Raw genomic sequence first — 18,359 nt, 5'->3', positions numbered from 1 at the left:
GCCTAGTATGAGACTTTTGGATTTCTATTTTTCGGTCAAACACGTCATTTTTTGCAACTATTAGAAAAAGCAGATGCAATGTGTGAGTTGAGTTTGTTGTGCTCTTACCAGAAATAAAATAAAATTCTTAGCTTCCGCGGATTCATCTTGACCATACGGAAGTTCCAATTTAGTGAGACAAGTTAGAACACTGGGGAATTTGCGTGTCAGCCCCAGTGGATGAGTGGCAACACGCGTCCACAGGTGAGAGGTTGGTTGCACGAGACTTTTTTGGCACGAAACTCATGGGAAAAGAAAGAAGAAAAAAAAAAGAAAAAGAATCCCACAAGATTGGTACTGGTTTTTTCTCTCCCCGTTTCTCAATGAATGCGTGACAGACACTCACAGTTTGAGAATGGAGTGCGTGTATCATGTATGTAATGATCCATCTGTCTCTCTAAAAGTGGAAGATGGATGGTACGTCTCCCCTAACACTACACTCCACTCCAACTCCGCCACGTCACTTTTCCCCTCCAAACTCCCTTTAACCACTCATGACGCGACAAGTTTCTAGTCGCTAGCTAAAATGCCTCGTGGTCTTATCATTCAAGATAGAGAGATATATTATTTTCGTATACGTGTCTTATGAATATGCTAAAATAGTGGGGATGCCAAAAAAAAAAAAAACTAAATATTATGTACTTCAAGGAAATTCCATGGAATGGTCTTATATTGTTTCTTCTTTCTTTTTAAAGATATGATTCTTATATGTTTGGGATATTTTAGGCCCACTTTTTTTATTTATTTACTTGGTAACGTAGGTGCGTAGATGCCTTGCTTTGGTTAATTCCGTTTTCTGACATGTTATGAACACGTGTGTTTCTCTTATCAATTTTTTCCAAGTTATATATGTCCAACATTGCACCATCCTTTCCCGGTTCTTCTTGGCCATTTCTCCTTATTCTGCAACGCCAAATTTGCATGCACAGTTTAGAAAAACGGTGAGCAAACTCATCAACACCTTTACTTATTTTGTGTGTGTATTATTTTTGATTTGTTTCCAGAAGTTGATCAAAGTATATTTGGGAGCTCAGAATAGTTGAGGGATCAGATAAAGTAGTTGGTGACTCAGCTTTACTTTTCCTCTGCTTTTGATTTAGTTAGTTGGAGTTGGTTTGGTTGAAAGAACATGAAAGTTACACAGGAGAGAGAAAACCCAAATCTCAAGAGGCTGAAATGAGTTGCCTCTGATCCAGGGAACTCAAGTTTTCAATGATTTTCCTTTCTGGGTTTCTGTATTTGTTCTGAGTTTCTTTATCTGGCAGCATTTGATTGTGCTGGCTGCAAATAGGACAGTGAATCTCACATTCAATTCATTTGATCAAATTCATAAAGCACTGTTTTTTTTCTTTCCTATGATCAATGGGTTGGTAAAAAGTTAGAAAAAGAAGGCTTTGGTTCTTGTCCTATTCTTTCTTTCATGTGGTTGATGAGGAGGGTTGATAGAGAAGGGTCCAGAGAGGATTTTCCAGAGAGTTGAAGAGGTTGAAAGTGGCCTAAAGTTTTTCTATTTATAGTTTGTAGTTTCAACATATTCTTTAAAATATTACCACAAAGTGGAAACTTAAAACAATTTAGCAAATCAAATTCAATTTCCCATTTCAGTTCAGTTGTTTCTAATCCCAAAATAATTGTCATAGGCATCTAAATGTTCATGATATTTGTATTATAGATTATACAAAAATTTATTTCTCACTCTCACTGAAGACAGTTCTTGATTTTTTGTTCTTTTTAACCAATACACTTGAAAAGAGAGAGAGAGTAATTGCAGACTAGCAAGTTTATTAGTTTAAGAGGGTGTGGAAGGTGAAGGTTGTTACTGCCAAGTGAAGGAAATCCATGGAGGAGATAGCTCACGCAGTTGCGGTTCCATATAGGCTAGGTAATTTGATCCATGAAGAGTCAGCAGTAAAAATCCAAATGGAAATGACTGGCCTCAAGCTAATAGCAAATTCAACTTGTGAGTCCTTTTCTTGTGGAAATGAAAGTTACAGAAGCAATGGTCCACATGATGAAAACAGAATAGAAGCCACTGTGTCGCATATGCTTGCAGGATATGTGGGTGATCGGATTTCTAATGAAAATATTGATTGGGGAAGTAAGGAGTACAATAAGTTCAGGCCATCATGTGAGGTTGGCAATGGATCTAGTACTACTTCTGATGCCTCTACATCACTTATTTCGGCAACTAGGGATAAGAAAATTTGTAGAACAAGCTGCAGTCAGAAAGTTTTTTATTTGGATCGAGTACCCCTTTGGGGTTACACATCTATCTGTGGAAGGAGACCGGAGATGGAAGATGATCTTGCTGTTGTACCTCGATTTTTGCAGATTCCTATTCAGATGCTAATGGATGACGGTGGTTTCAATGGCATGAATCAAAACCCAAGTCACTTAACTGCCCATTTCTTTGGTGTCTATGATGGCCATGGGGGTTGCCAGGTATGCCAGCTTGACCACAATTCTGATATTTGTCCTAAAGAATTTCCATATTTGCATTGATCAAGGGATTTTTCAAGTTGGATTCTTTTAATTAAGTAGATATTCTTCTGTAGGTTGCTAACTATTGTCGCAAACGCGTACATTCTGCATTGGCTGAAGAGATAGAAACTGCAAAAGCAAGCTTGCATGACAGAAGTACTGGGGAAGGTTGGCAGAAGCAGTGGAAGGAGGCTTTCTCCAATTGTTTCTTGAAAGTGGATGCTGAGATTGGAGGAGCTCCCAAAGGCACGAATGTGAGCAACACTTGTACTTCTGGGGACTATGATCTCCAACCTATTGCTCCTGAAACCGTCGGTTCTACTGCTGTAGTCACCGTTATTTGTCCAACCCATATCATAGTGGCAAATTGTGGTGACTCAAGAGCAGTATTATGCAGAGGAAAAGTGGCTGTGCCATTGTCAGTAGACCACAATGTAAGGCCTCTAATTTATATAGTTCCATTATATCTTTTTTATTTTCAGCTCATAACTGAAGTTGACATATCTAGATAGACTGATTTGCTTTTGTTCTGCTTTTAGCCAAATAGAGAAGATGAATGTGCAAGGATAGAGGCTGCAGGAGGCAAAGTCATCCAGTGGAATGGTTCTCGTGTATTTGGTGTTCTTGCAATGTCAAGGTCCATAGGTATGAGTTCGAAACTCATGCTATTTTATCTTCCGTCAGAAATGGAACACTAAAATTTACTATGCTTGTATACATGGTTTGAGTTTGAATACGTTAGACCATTCAGATTCAGATATCATGCTGATGATGATATTCAATCTTATCAGGGGACAGATACTTGAAACCGTGGATTATTCCGGATCCAGAAGTAGTGTTTGTTTCTCGAGAAAAGGAAGACGAGTGCCTTATTCTAGCCAGCGATGGGTTATGGGATTTCATGACAAACCAGGAGGCCTGCGATATTGCACGAAGGCGGATCCTTCTGTGGCACAAAAAGTATGGTGATACCACCATGTCAATGGAAAGGGGTGAGGGAGTTGATCCTGCTGCTCAAGCTGCAGCAGATTATCTCTCAAGGCTTGCCTTGCAAAAGGGGAGCAAAGACAACATCACTGTAGTGGTGGTAGACTTGAAAGCAACAAGGAAGTTTAAAAGAAAAACCTAACTGCAACTAAGATTGGAATCTGAGATATGCCAGTATATTATTAGATGATTATAATCAGTAAAGGGTGGCTCAGCCCATAAGTTTTTCACCTGGGTTGGGTGTAGTTATGAAAACTCCTCTGCATAAAGGAATGGTCAATGCTCAAGTATAGCCTCTCAAGATTTTTTTCTCTTCATTTTGTCCACCTTTACTTAGTTCTGGTTATCTTAATTTGTGCATAAACAAAAATTCCAGTAATTTACCCCAATGGTGTTCTACTCTTCTTCTTTTCTTATTTTTCAGCCTCTCCTTGGTTGATTGTCTGTCTAACAATTTGACACCAATAACCCCAATCCATCAGGAACGTTATGAACTTCTGGTAGCTAAGGAACTGTAACAGTCATATATACCAGTTGCCCTGTTGAAGAAAATACTGATTGATAATCACTAATTACAGATGAGGGGGCTAATTGTTCATCACTGAGTTGCTGCCCTATTTATATATAAACATTCATGACTAGGTGAATAGAATAATTACATGATTAACCAATGATTAAACAGTGATTAACATAAGTAAGAACAAATGAAATGAAAGTCTGATAAAATTTGCATACAGTAGGTTTGATTTTGAAGGAAAAGGGTCTATATCTTTCATTGATGTGGTTCATACTACAATCAGGTCTAAGAGAGTACAAACGAATGGCAGGAAGAGGTATGACTAGTTTGCAAGGAGTCATAAATTCAAAATTCCAAAAAAACTCAAAAATCATTCGTCTCAATTACAAAAAAACACATCCTGGAATAGACAGCATGGAGAGCAGAAGAATCATTCTACGATCCAATCGTTCCCTGGATTTGCAAGGAAATAGAATTAAGAGTCATCATCCATGAGAGAAAATTACAATTATATGAGCTTATTATGGAAAAGTAAGGAACTTTTGTATTTCAGTTCCACTAATGAATCCAAGATTTGGACTGAACTCAAGATTTGAACATACCAGATAGGTTTTAAAATGTTGCAAGGGGAGATCCTGCTTCACTGAAGTAAGAGGCAAGGTCAATATTCAAGTCGTCGTACATGTTGATGAAAGGATGTGTCTGAAATCAAACAAAAAAGGAAAAAGAAAATGAAAACCACATCAGATTGGAAGTATCCACAAAGTCCAGCAAACTTGTAACATCAACATTGAAAGGGTTCAAAGGGTTTCATAGGTCATACTAGGAGATCATGAGCTGAAGATCTATCCTTAGGATCTTTCTGTACACTGAGATAAAGAAAAGACCCACAAGGTAGGATTAGTAACCTCACTAAATAGAAAGCAAAAAATTGAGATAAATAGAAAACAAACAAATGTCAGCAAATTTAGGAAGAGCAACTTCATTAACAGACAACAAATGACTACAAAATCTACCACGGACAAGCAGAAGTTAAATCTGGCCATGGCCAAAAACAAATAGAAGTTAAATGAACCACAAATTGTGTTGGGCCATGTTCCAATCATTTTGGGAATGGACGGAAAGGACAAAGAAAAAAACAAATAGTGCATGAAAAGAAATTAATACAACCACAGAAAATTACTTGTTCCAAGAATGCTATTATGAGCCTAAAATTATTAGATAGGAATGTGAAGATTTGTATGATTATCAATGTGATTACAAGAGGGAAATGTTCACCAAAATTTACAAGTTAAACAGGCTCACAAACACATAACCAAATGAACAGAAAGCCAATGTGATTACAAGAGGGAAATGTTCACCAAAATTTACAAGTTAAACAGGCTCACAAACACATAACCAAATGAATAGAAAGCATGGCCATGCTTCCTACTTCTTAAAATAAAGCACAATTATTCTAAATGATTCTTCAGATAGTTACACCAAGTAGCTTATTTTCAGAATCTGGCCAAGTAGGTAATGAATGAGCAAAAATAACCCTTACCATGCAGAAATAAATGAGCAGAACTCCTGAGAAAATTGATCAGAAGGTGCACAAGGTGGTGGTTGTTCAACAATGGCACTCATAAGCTCAAAAAAGCTATCCCATACTTGAGCTTGATCTGGTGGTAAATATGGGAATTGACCTGTTGCACACTCCAGCAGTACTAAACCCAAGCTCCAGATGTCACTTTTGTAACTATAATTGCCACCAACAATTCTCTCTGGCTACAAAACAAATGTTAACAGAAATAGTTAGTTCCATGAGTGAGCATAAAAGGCCGGCCTGCACCTCAATACCCCTGGATAATAGAAAAACAAGACGTTTGTTAAAGCAAAATAATTACTGTATTTTTACTCACCGACATATAGTTGAATGTGCCAACGAAAGTATTTGCCTGTTCGGAAGTGCTTGCCTTTATTGCACTCACACCAAAGTCAGTTATTTTAATTTCTCCTTGATGATTGATTAACAAATTAGAAGGTTTGAAGTCCCTGTGAATGATGTGTTTTTCATGATGAAGATACAACAAACCCTGCAGCACCTGCATCAATAAGAAAGGGAGAAAACATGTTTTAATTGATGTTTATCACAAAGACCAAGAGTTTCAGGACTGTACATGAATGTCAGGTAACTTGCCTGCTTACAAATGGAAGCAAGATACGGCTCTGGAATTGTTTTGACCTTTTTCAGAAGATCTGCCAAAGACCCACCATCCATGTACTCTAGGATTATTGAAATGGTACCATTATCATAGAAAGACTGGTAACATACAACAATGTAGGGACATTGTGATGATTGATTAATTTTCAATTCCTGTACAATCTGCTTGCGAATAGACTCCTCAATATTCATTTGAATTACCTGAATGTGGGAAAATGCATCAAAAAACTACTAGAGCAAGGAGAACATGAAGTAAACAATAGGACATGCACAACATCCCATAGGCATATTATTGGATAGCTCTACAGTCTACAAAGCATGAAGATAAGCAAGTCCACGCAGAATCAACCATCCAAAGCAGTTGAGCCACCCAGAAACGTTACAATTCTTACTAATGTAAATTTCAAAACACAATGGGTATAACAAAGCAATATGAACTCAAAGATCTTCCCACTTTATTCATCTCAAACACAAGAATGCTACTTATGGCATAGTTAGGGGAACAACTATACATCTTCTTATCTTATGGTACACAAGGAGTAATTTGACTAGGAAAAGAAAGGGCCTTGTGTAATACCTTTAGTGCAAAAAACTGGCCAGTCCATTTGTGTTGAACCAATTGAACAACCCCACCATTTCCTTTTCCAATGACTTTAATCACGTACAGATCTGCTAAAATTATCTGATTGTCTGATGGCTGAATAGGCGGTGGCTGAGCATTTACATTCACATTTACAACCAAAAAGAAAAACACATCAAAAAAAAAGCCTTCTTTCTCAGTGCATGAGCTTTGAATGATAAGCAAACCCCATTTGCCAAATGCTAATAATGTTGATCAGATTGGCAAAACCCAACCCAGTTCACTTCCAAGATTCAATTTTTACATTTCACAAAATTGAAAAAGAAATTTCTGGGAAAAAAAGTTATGATCTTTGAAAAGTATCTTACAACTTCAACTTCTCTATGAGAAACGATCCGAACCCCTTCTCTATTAACCAGGAGATCGCCATCCATAAACGTGCCGCTTTTTGTCCTGCCATACCAAAAAACCCACAACTCAACTTAATTAGATACAATACATACATAATATACAACGCAGAGAATGATAAAGAAAGGGAAGGGAAGGGAAGAGAAGAGAGTTACAGGAACTTAGAGAAGGAAACTTCATCAGAAGGAGGGAGAGTGAGCTTGAGGCTAGGTCCTAAGCTTCCCTTCTTCATGATTACTCTTTGAGCTTTGAGCCCTTGAGATTGTTTGCTTGTTTTTCTGCTTCTGTCCAGAGGCTAGACTCAGAGTTGAAGCGAGTCTCTTCGAAATTTTCAGAATTATAATATCGACCAAGAAGTCTATTTTTAATTAAATAATAATAGTCAAGGAGGGACCACTTGGACTAGAACTAGTGTTACTCCTGTTGGTTGGAAAAGTTTGGAAATTGTTGAACACTCCGACCTTTCACACAGCAACTGGGGAAGAAGATGAGACCGTTGACTTTTCTTTCCGTGCCCCCAGTTTTCCACATTGTTTCCTTCTTCTTTTTTGGCATTCTTTTTTTGTATACTGTAATGCTATTTGGAATGATACATATCATATGGTTGATCAGTACATTGAATTGACAATTTACCTGATTACTCGTTTTAACTTTTAATTAGTAGCTCGAAATAGAACATTCTTTAACCTTTTTTTTCATTTGTTTTTTGTTTATCAGACTTTGGAAAGTAGGTGGCTTCATTTCATTATTTGTTTTAGGAAAAAATGCAAAAGGAAAGGTCAAGACATGTGTGATTGTGAAACTGATATGCATTGTCATGCCACGTTCACACGCTTGACTGATATGGATGGGTATAGACTCCAAAAATTATAGATGGTGATGTATCTTCGTTCACGCTTCCTTTGAATAGTTGATTTGTTAGTTGGCTTTGTGAGGCCACAATGACAATAAAAATATTGGTGCTCACATATTAGGTTAGTAGGTCATGACAATATGGTCGTCTCTCTAAAACAATAAAAATATAAAACATATGAGTTGATTATGTTCGACTGTCTAAAATAATAAAAATATATAACGTATGTGAGTGAAGTCAATTAACCAATATAAAATACTCATTTTTTATACCGAATCGACAAGGGATTAGAGTAATTGAAAATATTGCATTATCAAGGAGAAAAAATGGGCATACAAAAAAGGTAGAACAAAACAAGGATAAAGGAAAGCTAAAGTGACCTTCAAGTGGTAAAAGCCAAGTAGGCTAATAATTGAAGCAGTGTCTTGATTTCTGTTGTTGTCGCCATGGCCACAAATAGAACCCCAGTACCCGACATTATTTTAGTTGTCACCTTTTGGATAAGGATGAAGAGGACTGTCGGCACAAGAAGTTTGATTTTATATTTGGTCATAATAGAAGTACGATTGGTATCAAACAAGACAACAACATAAATACAAATATAAGGCAAAAGTTTATTTTTTGTTCTTGTAATTTTAATTTTATTAATTTTATTTTTGTAGTTTAAATTTTGAACAATTTAAGGGCGCGTTTTAATTTCTATTTTTTTTCCAAATTAACTTAAGTTTTGACCACGCACTTTTCACATAGAGGTTCATTTGACCTATCTAACAAAAGAACACAATCGAGATCTCTTCTCATTCACTTTAGGCGCGATTTTGGGATAGAGTTTCCAAAAAAAAAAAATTTACATCTCTAAGTTGAAAATTGGGCAAATTTAAAGGAATTTGGGAAGAATTTTAGCTTGAGTTGACCAAAATAGCCCTCTACATTAGTGGCACATGGTCAAATTTAACTGAATTAAGAGAAATTTTGACATAAATTAAAATGTGTGCTTTAATTGCTTTAAATTGAAAACTACAATGATCCAAGTGGTAAACTACAGATACTACAAATGACTTTTTGCCTAAATATAAAGGTCTCATAAAAATATATGTGAATGACTATGCCATGTGGATAAACAAAAACTAAGATTTTATAATATAATTAATTTCGAATGCAATGATGTAATGCGCACATAAGTGTGAAGTGAAAGTTAAGCTATAAATTTCGATTACTTATGTGGTGGACTGTATTATAAATTGTAATATACATAGTGCAAATTTCAACGTGTGAAGGTTTTGGAGCTCTTTAGCATGATTTTAGTGTCGTATGATTTAGATTCGTGTTTACAAATACAACATGAGAGCTATCAAGATAAAGAATCCTCCCACAATTGTGGGATTTTCTACAAATAATTATTTATCCATAATAACTCAAATCTCCTAGAAATAATAACAAACAAACAAAATATTCAAGATGATATCCCTTTTTCTTTTTTCGGAGTCAAAGGCAACAATATGATATCCTAGAAGGCTAGGGAGATGCGTCTTTATTTATTAAACGACGCCGTCTGAATCGTCGTTAAATCTCATTGCCTTTTCAAATAACGGCAGTAACCATTTAACCACCGATTCCCGCCAACCATCCTAACTTCATCAAATTTCAACTGGCAATTCTGAGCTTCACACTAAAAAGAATAAAGCTAAAAAAACCATGAGCAAAGCTTGCCGCGAGGCTGAGCGGAGGGTCCTCAGCCTCCTCCACGGCCGCAAAACCGGAACCCATCTCCGCCAAATCCACGGCCACCTCCTTCGCCATGGCCTTGGACAATTCAACCAAGTCCTCGCCCACTTTGTCTCCGTTTGTTGGTCACTCGACAAAATGAGCTACGCAAATCGCGTGTTCGACCAAACCCACAACCCCAATATCCTCCTCTTCAATTCCATGATCAAAGGCTTTTCAATCTGTGAACCCTTTGAACAGTCTCTCTACATGTTCTCTCTTATGAAAAACCGTGGCATTTGCCCCGATGAGTACACTTATGCGCCGTTGCTCAAGTCGTGCTCGAATATTTGTGACCACAGGTTAGGGCAGTGTGTTCATGGACAAATTTTGAGAGTTGGGTTTGAATGCTTTAGTTCGATTCGCATTGGGGTTATTGATTTGTTAGTTACTTGTGGAAAAATGGAGGATGCTAGGAAGGTGTTTGATGCGTTGTCTCACAGAGATGTGATTGTTTGGAATTTGATGGTTCGTGGGTTCTGCAAGACCGGTGATGTGGATACGGGTTTGTATTTGTTTAGGCAGATGGGTGAAAGGAACGTTGTTTCTTGGAACTCGATGATTTCGTGCTTAACACAGTGTGGGCGGGATAGTGAAGCTTTAGAACTTTTCCGTGAGATGTTGGATCAGAGATTTGAACCAGACGAGGCGACCGTGGTTGCAGTTTTGCCTGCTTGTGCTCATTTAGGGGATGTTGAGGTTGGGAAATGGATACATTCCTATACAGATTCTAAAGGACTTCTAAAACAAGTTGTATCTGTGGGGAACTCACTTATAAACTTTTACTGTAAATGTGGAGATTTGGATGCTGCTTGTAGTATTTTTGACCAAATGCCTCGTAAAAATGTTGTTTCCTGGAACACTCTGATTTCAGGGTATGCTTTTAATGGGAGAGGTGAACTTGGGATCGACTTGTTTGAGAAGATGATGAACAAAGGTGAGGGACCAAATGATGCAACTTTTGTGGGGGTTTTAACATGCTGTGCCCATGCAGGCTTGGTGGAAAAAGCAAAGGAATTGTTTGCTTCAATGGTTGTAAGTCACCAGCTTGAGCCAAAACTAGGGCATTATGGATGTATGGTTGATGTTCTTGGGCGAAGTGGACGGCTGAAGGAGGCTCATGACTTGATTAAGAGCATGCCTATGAAGCCAAATGCTGCCTTATGGGGTGCATTGCTTGGTGCTTGCTCTACTCACGGCGAGGTAGAGCTCGCGGAACTTGCAGCTAAAGAGCTTATCAATCTTGAACCACGGAATTCGGGGAATTATGTGCTGCTGTCAAATATTTATGCAGAAGAAGGCAGGTGGGATGAAGTTGAGAAAGTCAGAGATTTGATGAGGGAAAACTGCATCAAAAAAGCACCGGGGCAGAGTGCAATTGGATAGCCATGAAATTTAAGTTACACTGAGGCTGACCGCTTCAGGCTTTGTATCTTAGGTCTCATCCAGCCTCTCTTTTGATCATAGTCACAGACAAAATATTTAGTTGTTCAGCAAGATCGGAGAAATACTATAAGTTTTCGGAATAATAATTTGTTGGAAAAGAACGAAAACTCAAGCCAAACATAACAAGTATCATTTATGTTTGCTGTCTTCAACACACGATTGTTCCCTTTAGAAATCTACACTATATATACATTATACAAGCATTTGGCAAAATTTCATGAGAAACAGATGCCCAGGGAACAACCTTTCTCCAACTTACATACTGTTACAGTTGATCGTGGTCTGCATACCATACGGTCCACTCTACAATGGCGATCGAGTTTATCTCAATCTTCAATCTTCGATGATGTTGATGGTGAACTTTGATAGCATCTCCGGAACACCTGATATAACAGGTCCATACGTCTACACAATACAACAATCAAGAACAGTTAACAGTAGAATGATTCAATCTCCATCAAACAGATCACAGATATAAACACTCATAAATATGCATGTACCGCACCATTTTCAAGCTCATTACCTCCTGATTTTTATTGATCTGACACAATGGAATAGCAAGCAATTTTAGGTTTTTCGGCGCAACGAACTTCCGACAGTCTGGCAGCCTCACAATAAACAGTTTCGTGCACTCCTACAGAATGGGATAAACATAAGAAATCATGCTTCTTGGCTACCCAGTTAAAGCCTTGTTTTAGGAGGGGAACCATATTTTCAGACCCCATCAAGAACAGTTAATCTGTACTTATACATCAATAAGTATGATCAATTGCCACGTCATGTAGTTAGTTGATTCTTAATTAAGACATGTGAGTAGGAGACCAGAGGAGCTACCTTTGGGTTTTTAACTTTAGAGGGCAAGTCCCGACAGAGCAATGTGTCAAAATCATGCCTCCACCATACCCCAAGACATTCCCCTACCTAAACATTCAAACAATTTTTCAAAGCACCAAAAAAAAAAAAAAACTAATAAAAAGGAAGATATATATTCCATGTTCTATATACCTCCCAAGGAATCCCATCAGCATCTGGATTGACACAAAGTTTCCTTGATAGCTTCCGTTTCAATCCATCGATCTCTGCGAGTTCGAACAAATCCAAGAGTTTAGTAAAACCTAACAAGAATTTCTTAGTGCTCAGTTCAAGAAAGCTGATGAATCACCTGATTCACCAGGCCTTAAGCGACCCCCCGGAAGCTTAAACATGCAATTTCTTACTTGCAACAGCAGTATATGAGGATGTTTGAACAACTCAACCTGAGCTCACAACAATCACATCTTTTTCAGCTCACTTCTGAAGAAGCCAATATCAAATTCTGTGACAGAGAATTCTAAGAAACTACTAGCAATCAAGAAGCAGAATTCATGTAAATTATTAAAGATCAATTTGATGGTTCATAAATCTAATGATTCCCATTCGAATGTCAAATAAATTCAACCTCCTAAATATTTATAAATAAATAAGTAAAACTTGTTGAATTAGGACAGAGAACCAACCAAAATAACTGCCTCCACACACGTCCTCAATCCATAAGCAGCATAGCTATATTTAAACAGCCACAAAAACAGAAAAGTTAGCACTTTGAAGCCCAAAAAAAGAAGTACAAATTAGTGAAAATAAAAGAAACCCAATTGAAAATACACACAAAAATAAAAAAATTAGTACTTGGACTTCATTCTCTGAAGACGATCAGCTACAGACTCGTCCTTGATAGGAAGGGCTTCCTTGGAAGAAAAGTAATAGGAACTGAGAGGGTATATTTCCAGTATACGGCTCTGATCCCCGTTGTCATGATCAAGACCGTTACTGTCGTTTGACACGTGTAAGGAACCCCCTTCGTCCCCCATCTTCAACTGTCCAAAGCTCAATGATGATCGCAGAGGACACACAGAGAAAAAAGAGGTGAATAAATAGAAGGAAAAAAGTGACAGGAGAGGAAACGTGGCTTGGCTAAGCAGTGGCTGTGTGTATGTTGAATTCTAAGGTCGACTCTCGAACGTGGCGTTCCAGAGAGACCTTAATATTATAATACACGGGCTCTATTCGGCTACTGACCATTGAGCAAAGGTGGTGTTTTACGTGTAAAGCTTTCATGGGCTTCTTCTTCTACTAGATATACGTTAATTGGCCTGGGCCGTTTTGGGCTGCTTTGGTTCCTCTATATGTGACCCAATGTACAAGTAACAAATATCTCTACATATGCAGCTAAAATTAAAATAGCACATCGGCACAACTTGTATTTTAAGTGGTTAAAAGTTTTTTCGTCTTTCTACTTGATAAATGGTATTTGGCTTCCCTCTCTGTCAATATAGCTCAGTTGTTGAAATAAAGATGAAACTAATGTTGGGAGTTTGAGAATGGTATGAAGAAATAGTACAGAGACACCGATTTTAGTTTTCAATTTCCAATGTCAAGGTGATATATAGGAACAAATATCTCTACATATGCAGCCATAATTAAAATAAAATAAAAATAGTACAGCACAATGACTTATATCTTAAGTGATTAAGAATTCTTTCGTCTTTCTACTCGGTCTATGGTATTCGATTCCCAATGTAAAAGTAACAAATACTATAAATATTCAAAAACTAAGAAGGAAGCAAGAGTTAATTATTCTGTAATTTTATATGCTCTGCATATAACAAGTTTCTTGGTCCTTTAGATTTAGACTTTTCAATTTGATCACCAACTTGCAAGTTGCAAGCAACGTTCATTGAAATTAAAAAAGGATGAAGAAAAAGAAAACTAAAAAAAAGCTCAATTCATCACATCTTGCAAGCTAAGTTGCTTGGAGGATATTTAACCCCCTATCCCCTTTGCTTTGGATGATGAAAGTTAAGGACACTGAATTTGTTGACCAATCAGAAACTAAGGACAGCCAGGCAAAAAGTTCTGAGAAGCCAATGACTCCTTTAACAACCAAAATGTGATTGTTGGGATATAGTTATCCTTAAATCTGTTTATCAAGCTAACCACCACCAAGACAAAATGGTCCTCAACTTTTCCCATTGATTCAAGTTTACTTCTCTAGTGTTCTTGTTCTATTTGGTAGGTTGGGCACAAAAGGATGCATATAATATCAGTTGTTGGACTGTCGATGAATTTCTTTATGCCTGAATGCAAATCTTAATTCAAGCAACTACAATCTGCTAGGCTATAAGGCCATAACGTTTTTGTCCCCGGTAATATTATTTTTTTGCTGCATACATGAGTTTAGTTAAGTTGGTTAGAGCGAATATGCTCTGTACTATGCACCCGACTTTGAATCCCCCTCCACATAGTTTAGATTAATTTAAAGTAAATTATCGTTTCTATAAAAAAGAAGCTGTTTTTCTATCTAATAATAAGAAGGAAAAAAGCCAGAATTAATTCTCATGTGGCATCTCTTGAGCAGTAATGCATTTACAGGTGGATCCACCAGAAGCATGATACATCTCTGATATTAATAGGACCCTTGTTGTTCATATGGTGTGAGCCTGTTAATCACATTGATAATATTGCAGGGGCCCAATTGCACCAATCATAAATACCATATCCTTAACAAGAAAATTATTATAACATTGATGTTATTTGTATTAAATTTATATGTATTATATTGCTTGTTTTTGTTATTGAAGAGGAAAATTTAAAATTGAGACATTTTACTAAAGCTCGTTAGTATAAAATATAATATCACTGAACTAAGAGCTCATTGGTATAAAATATATTACTATATACAACCAATAATAATATAGTGAATAAATGTCGTATAAATAGTTTTATTTAAATAAAAAAAAGGTCTATTTTTGTAAGAAATTAAAATAGTATTAAAAATTAAAAATGGTTTCCAATTGATATTCCTATGCTTGGGCTTTAGTGGGCGTCCAACCTCATGTTTCCTTAAAAATAAAAAATAAAAAAAGTATTTTTTTATTATTTAAAACAAAACTCTTGTTACAAGAATATAAATCTACACAATCATTGCCTGCGGCAATATTCAAAGCAAAAACTGGAAAAATAAAAAAGATGGAAAATGATATGTCAACGGTGGACGCTCTAAGGCCTAGACCTCTGACCAATGATATTCCAAAGTTTTACAGAAAAATGAGAGGGCTTAGTTGTCTTTTAAGCTACTGGACAATCAAATTTGATGATTCCTCTACCAAACATTCTGCAAATAATTTTAACCACTACTCAAGAAATATTTATTTATACAAAGCAAAATAACAATATTTAATTAAAAAAATATTTCTTGATAAGTTTTTTTTTGGTCAAGATACTTCTTGATAAGTATGTAAATGGTTATATCATTTTCTCAGACCCAAAAAAAATAAATAATTGGTAATGTCCTTTTTCTTTTTTCTTTTTCTAAAAGACAAGAGATAGAGGGGGAGTCAATTTACTCAGTTTTCAGTTGTTTAATGCTGAAGGGAAGCCTTGCTTGACATGTAGAAGACCTCTCAAATACACAAAGTCCCCTCTTTCTTTCCTCCCCTCTCAATTTGTGATCTGTGGAGGAAAATTCATTAGGATTTTGCTTCTCAGGTCCTGCAATTCATACGTAAGTTCCTCTTCCAGTTTTTCCTGTCTGTAATTCTCTATTTCATGATTGATTTGATTGAATATCTGTTTTTATCTTCTGGGTTTTGTTGGGATGTTGATAAAGCTTGGTGCTTTTGCAAAACTTTTTGTTAATCCTTTCAATTTATATGATATGACTGTGTTCTGTAGTATCCGTAGTTTAGATTTCTTATTTTGACGATTTATGAGCTGAAATGGGATGTGCCGCAATTTGGTACATACATGCTGCAACTAAGCTGTTGTTTGATTTGAAATTTGTGGGAGGTTTTGCAACACATATATGGATTTGTACATACAGACCTTTAAGAATGAAATTTTTTTGAAGACCCAAGAACTAAGGTGTTGTTGACCCAAGTACTTGTTCATTATAGTACCTTGGAAATTTTGTGTTGTATTGCCACCTCAGCTGGATGATTAGCAAATGGTACTGGGTCCAGCCCCTGTGTTCGGTTCCATTTTGAAGCTAATGATTGCTTAGTATGCTTTAATTAGTTGTGATTAATGGATTTGGATGCTCTGAGAAAGGTGGTTTCTGAATGATTTTGAACCATAATAAGGGAGGGCTTGTTTAGCCACAGGCAATTGCAAACTGTAGTGCAAGCTTGTAACTTTTGCATTTGTTGTTTTCTGTTTGATCTGCAAGCAAGTAAAGATGAATGGTTTCTCACAGATCATGAACCAAAAATTTGTGGGATAAATTGGATCTGAAGTGAGATTGTAATTTTGTGAAACAGGTTTATTGAGGTGTGGCAAGCCAGGACTTTTGACAACTCATATTCATCTGCTCTAGCATACATGGATCAAAGTACTCAAACTTCCCTTGATTTAATAATGCTTACTGTTCTTTGTATATGATAAATGATGCCTATATATTCACTTATTCAGAACCAAAACGGCTAAGTTAACATGATCAGTCTCATAGTTCCACTACTTCCTAACTCTGATACAAGATTTATTGGTGTTGCAGATGCTTCGGCAGAGGGTTTGAGAAACGACCTTGAGCTAGTGAGATCCTCCTCTGAAAAGCAACTTTTGAGACCATCAGCCCGATATTATTCAGTATTTAAAGGTAGCAATCTGTCTGGACCTTTTTTTTGCCAATCCTGTTTTGGACTTTGCAACGTATAAGTGCTTTCACATTTATCTCAGACAATTATGAATCTTCCTCTCATGGACTATGGAATGTGTTTGTTATCTAGGTAACCCTAAGAATCTTCCTTTTTTTGCCGACCCTATTGTCTGTAATTCTTTAAGAAATGACATTTTAAGTTTTCTGTCTTTTTTAATGTATATCTGGTTGCATGTTAAAAGCTTAATCAGCTTGCTTACATCCTATTAGAGGGAAAGGCATTGTCTGTTGATTTGGATTTTCAATGTAATTCACGGCATTCTAGAATTGATGGTTGTGCTCTCAGACTCTGCTGATTTATCATTGGGCTTACATGCAGTTTTTATTTAACAAAAATCATTAATCTGATCTGAAATGCATATAATTTCTACTTTCTGTGCATAAACAAGATCTTTATAGCAACTGGATCTTTTATACAAACTGTTTATCCAGACAAGTGAGAGGTATTATGGTCATGGTAGGGCAAGCAACAGATGCTGCAGATCCTGAAAAAGGCAGGTATACCCTAATTCGAGATGCAGAGGACTTTTCATCAGGGATGTACGAGAAGCAGCTTCCATGCTTTGGCTGCGGGATAGGATGGTTTTCGTGAGTATCTTTAATACCTTCTACCTCCTTTGTTTTCATTATCCCTTCCCTTGTCTCATTCCTATTTCTTGCACTGCAGTTTTCTTTTAGGCTTTGTCTTCCCAGTGATGTGGTACTATGCTACAGTTCTGTATTTTGGAAATTACTATCGCAAGGATCCAAGGGAACGAGCAGGACTGGCTGCCTCTGCAATTGCTGTATATCTCTCATCCTATCTAACATTTTTCTTTAGAGCCTTAAATTTTATATTTTCAACTTTGTTTCAGAGAGTTAATCAGCATAATTATCCAATTGTTGCAGGCACTAGCTTGTTCTTTCGTGCTGTTGGTCATAGCATTGTTTCGGATATTCTAGCCTTAGTCAACCGGATGTAAAATGTGCTAACATCATCTTTGCAAGCATGAAGAAAGCATAGTTGAATTGGAAGGGACTTTAAGGACACAGATACTAACACTTTTTCGTCGAGAGGGACGTAAAAAAAAGAAGAAAGAGGTGAAGAGAACCTTCATACGTCTATACTTACTACCAGCTTGGATGATGATGAGCTACAATACCATTTTCATATTGAGTGATTGTGTTTGTAAACATTGTAATTATACAACTTTATAGAGGTATATAGAGCTGTGATCAAGGCATTCCCAGTTCGTGAGTTTGATTCGTGCGTCTTTCTCTTTATCTTTAAACGCAGAACTTGACCATTATGGATATTCATATTTTTGAGGTTGCCGCCACCTTAGTTCATAGTGGTTGAAAAACTGAAACCCCCCAAAAAAACCGTTTACCTCACGATAAGGGTAAATTCCC

General features: G+C 36.8%; 5 protein-coding genes across 5 annotated transcripts; 3 read left to right on the top strand and 2 right to left on the bottom strand.

Moving 5' to 3' along the window:
* The first annotated feature begins 776 nt into the window (after window positions 1-776).
* Window positions 777-3,737, top strand: LOC117634000 (protein phosphatase 2C 77). Its single transcript, XM_034367893.1, has 5 exons — window positions 777-980; window positions 1,792-2,481; window positions 2,595-2,954; window positions 3,060-3,165; window positions 3,312-3,737. The coding sequence occupies exons 2-5, from the start codon at window positions 1,879-1,881 to the stop codon at window positions 3,647-3,649; spliced, it is 1,407 nt and encodes a 468-aa protein (XP_034223784.1). The 5' UTR covers window positions 777-980; window positions 1,792-1,878; the 3' UTR covers window positions 3,650-3,737.
* Window positions 3,738-4,217: 480 nt separating this feature from the next.
* Window positions 4,218-7,752, bottom strand: LOC117634001 (mitogen-activated protein kinase kinase 2-like). The gene is made up of 9 exons (XM_034367894.1): window positions 7,371-7,752; window positions 7,176-7,260; window positions 6,805-6,939; window positions 6,204-6,428; window positions 5,926-6,108; window positions 5,568-5,791; window positions 4,848-4,893; window positions 4,627-4,726; window positions 4,218-4,477 (listed from the first exon to the last, which is right to left on the bottom strand). The coding sequence occupies exons 1-8, from the start codon at window positions 7,445-7,447 to the stop codon at window positions 4,637-4,639; spliced, it is 1,065 nt and encodes a 354-aa protein (XP_034223785.1). The 5' UTR covers window positions 7,448-7,752; the 3' UTR covers window positions 4,218-4,477; window positions 4,627-4,636.
* Window positions 7,753-9,666: 1,914 nt separating this feature from the next.
* On the top strand, window positions 9,667-11,327 carry LOC117633998 (pentatricopeptide repeat-containing protein At1g09190). Its single transcript, XM_034367890.1, has one exon. It carries the CDS (start codon window positions 9,764-9,766, stop codon window positions 11,216-11,218), a length of 1,455 nt encoding a protein of 484 aa, XP_034223781.1. The 5' UTR covers window positions 9,667-9,763; the 3' UTR covers window positions 11,219-11,327.
* Window positions 11,328-11,381: 54 nt separating this feature from the next.
* On the bottom strand, window positions 11,382-13,317 carry LOC117633999 (pre-mRNA cleavage factor Im 25 kDa subunit 1). The gene is made up of 7 exons (XM_034367892.1): window positions 12,944-13,317; window positions 12,775-12,820; window positions 12,441-12,534; window positions 12,284-12,357; window positions 12,113-12,199; window positions 11,802-11,912; window positions 11,382-11,683 (listed from the first exon to the last, which is right to left on the bottom strand). The coding sequence occupies exons 1-7, from the start codon at window positions 13,123-13,125 to the stop codon at window positions 11,612-11,614; spliced, it is 666 nt and encodes a 221-aa protein (XP_034223783.1). The 5' UTR covers window positions 13,126-13,317; the 3' UTR covers window positions 11,382-11,611.
* Window positions 13,318-15,569: 2,252 nt separating this feature from the next.
* On the top strand, window positions 15,570-18,215 carry LOC117633997. The gene is made up of 6 exons (XM_034367889.1): window positions 15,570-15,818; window positions 16,573-16,643; window positions 16,806-16,907; window positions 17,429-17,555; window positions 17,635-17,752; window positions 17,856-18,215. The coding sequence occupies exons 2-6, from the start codon at window positions 16,634-16,636 to the stop codon at window positions 17,907-17,909; spliced, it is 411 nt and encodes a 136-aa protein (XP_034223780.1). The 5' UTR covers window positions 15,570-15,818; window positions 16,573-16,633; the 3' UTR covers window positions 17,910-18,215.
* Window positions 18,216-18,359: the final 144 nt, after the last annotated feature.

Source organism: Prunus dulcis, chromosome 7, assembly GCF_902201215.1.
Source record: "Prunus dulcis chromosome 7, ALMONDv2, whole genome shotgun sequence".
In the NCBI taxonomy this organism is placed as follows: domain Eukaryota; kingdom Viridiplantae; phylum Streptophyta; class Magnoliopsida; order Rosales; family Rosaceae; genus Prunus; species Prunus dulcis.
This window is presented reverse-complemented; position numbering and strand designations above follow the sequence as displayed.

Coding starts and splice junctions, on each gene's coding strand:
- LOC117634000 (XM_034367893.1), top strand. CDS start 1,879: ATGGAGGAGATAGCTCACGCAGTTGCGGTTCCATATAGGCTAGGTAAT. Junction 2,955..3,059: donor CATTGTCAGTAGACCACAAT/GTAAGGCCTCTA, acceptor TTCTGCTTTTAG/CCAAATAGAGAAGATGAATG. Junction 3,166..3,311: donor TGCAATGTCAAGGTCCATAG/GTATGAGTTCGA, acceptor CAATCTTATCAG/GGGACAGATACTTGAAACCG.
- LOC117634001 (XM_034367894.1), bottom strand. CDS start 7,447: ATGAAGAAGGGAAGCTTAGGACCTAGCCTCAAGCTCACTCTCCCTCCT. Junction 6,429..6,804: donor GCCAGTTTTTTGCACTAAAG/GTATTACACAAG, acceptor TCCCACATTCAG/GTAATTCAAATGAATATTGA. Junction 4,894..5,567: donor TGCTCATTTATTTCTGCATG/GTAAGGGTTATT, acceptor TCTTTATCTCAG/TGTACAGAAAGATCCTAAGG.
- LOC117633998 (XM_034367890.1), top strand. CDS start 9,764: ATGAGCAAAGCTTGCCGCGAGGCTGAGCGGAGGGTCCTCAGCCTCCTC.
- LOC117633999 (XM_034367892.1), bottom strand. CDS start 13,125: ATGGGGGACGAAGGGGGTTCCTTACACGTGTCAAACGACAGTAACGGT. Junction 12,535..12,774: donor GTGTGGAGGCAGTTATTTTG/GTTGGTTCTCTG, acceptor TTGTGAGCTCAG/GTTGAGTTGTTCAAACATCC. Junction 12,358..12,440: donor CTTAAGGCCTGGTGAATCAG/GTGATTCATCAG, acceptor TCGAACTCGCAG/AGATCGATGGATTGAAACGG.
- LOC117633997 (XM_034367889.1), top strand. Junction 16,908..17,428: donor ATATTATTCAGTATTTAAAG/GTAGCAATCTGT, acceptor TGGTCATGGTAG/GGCAAGCAACAGATGCTGCA. Junction 17,753..17,855: donor TGGCTGCCTCTGCAATTGCT/GTATATCTCTCA, acceptor CAATTGTTGCAG/GCACTAGCTTGTTCTTTCGT.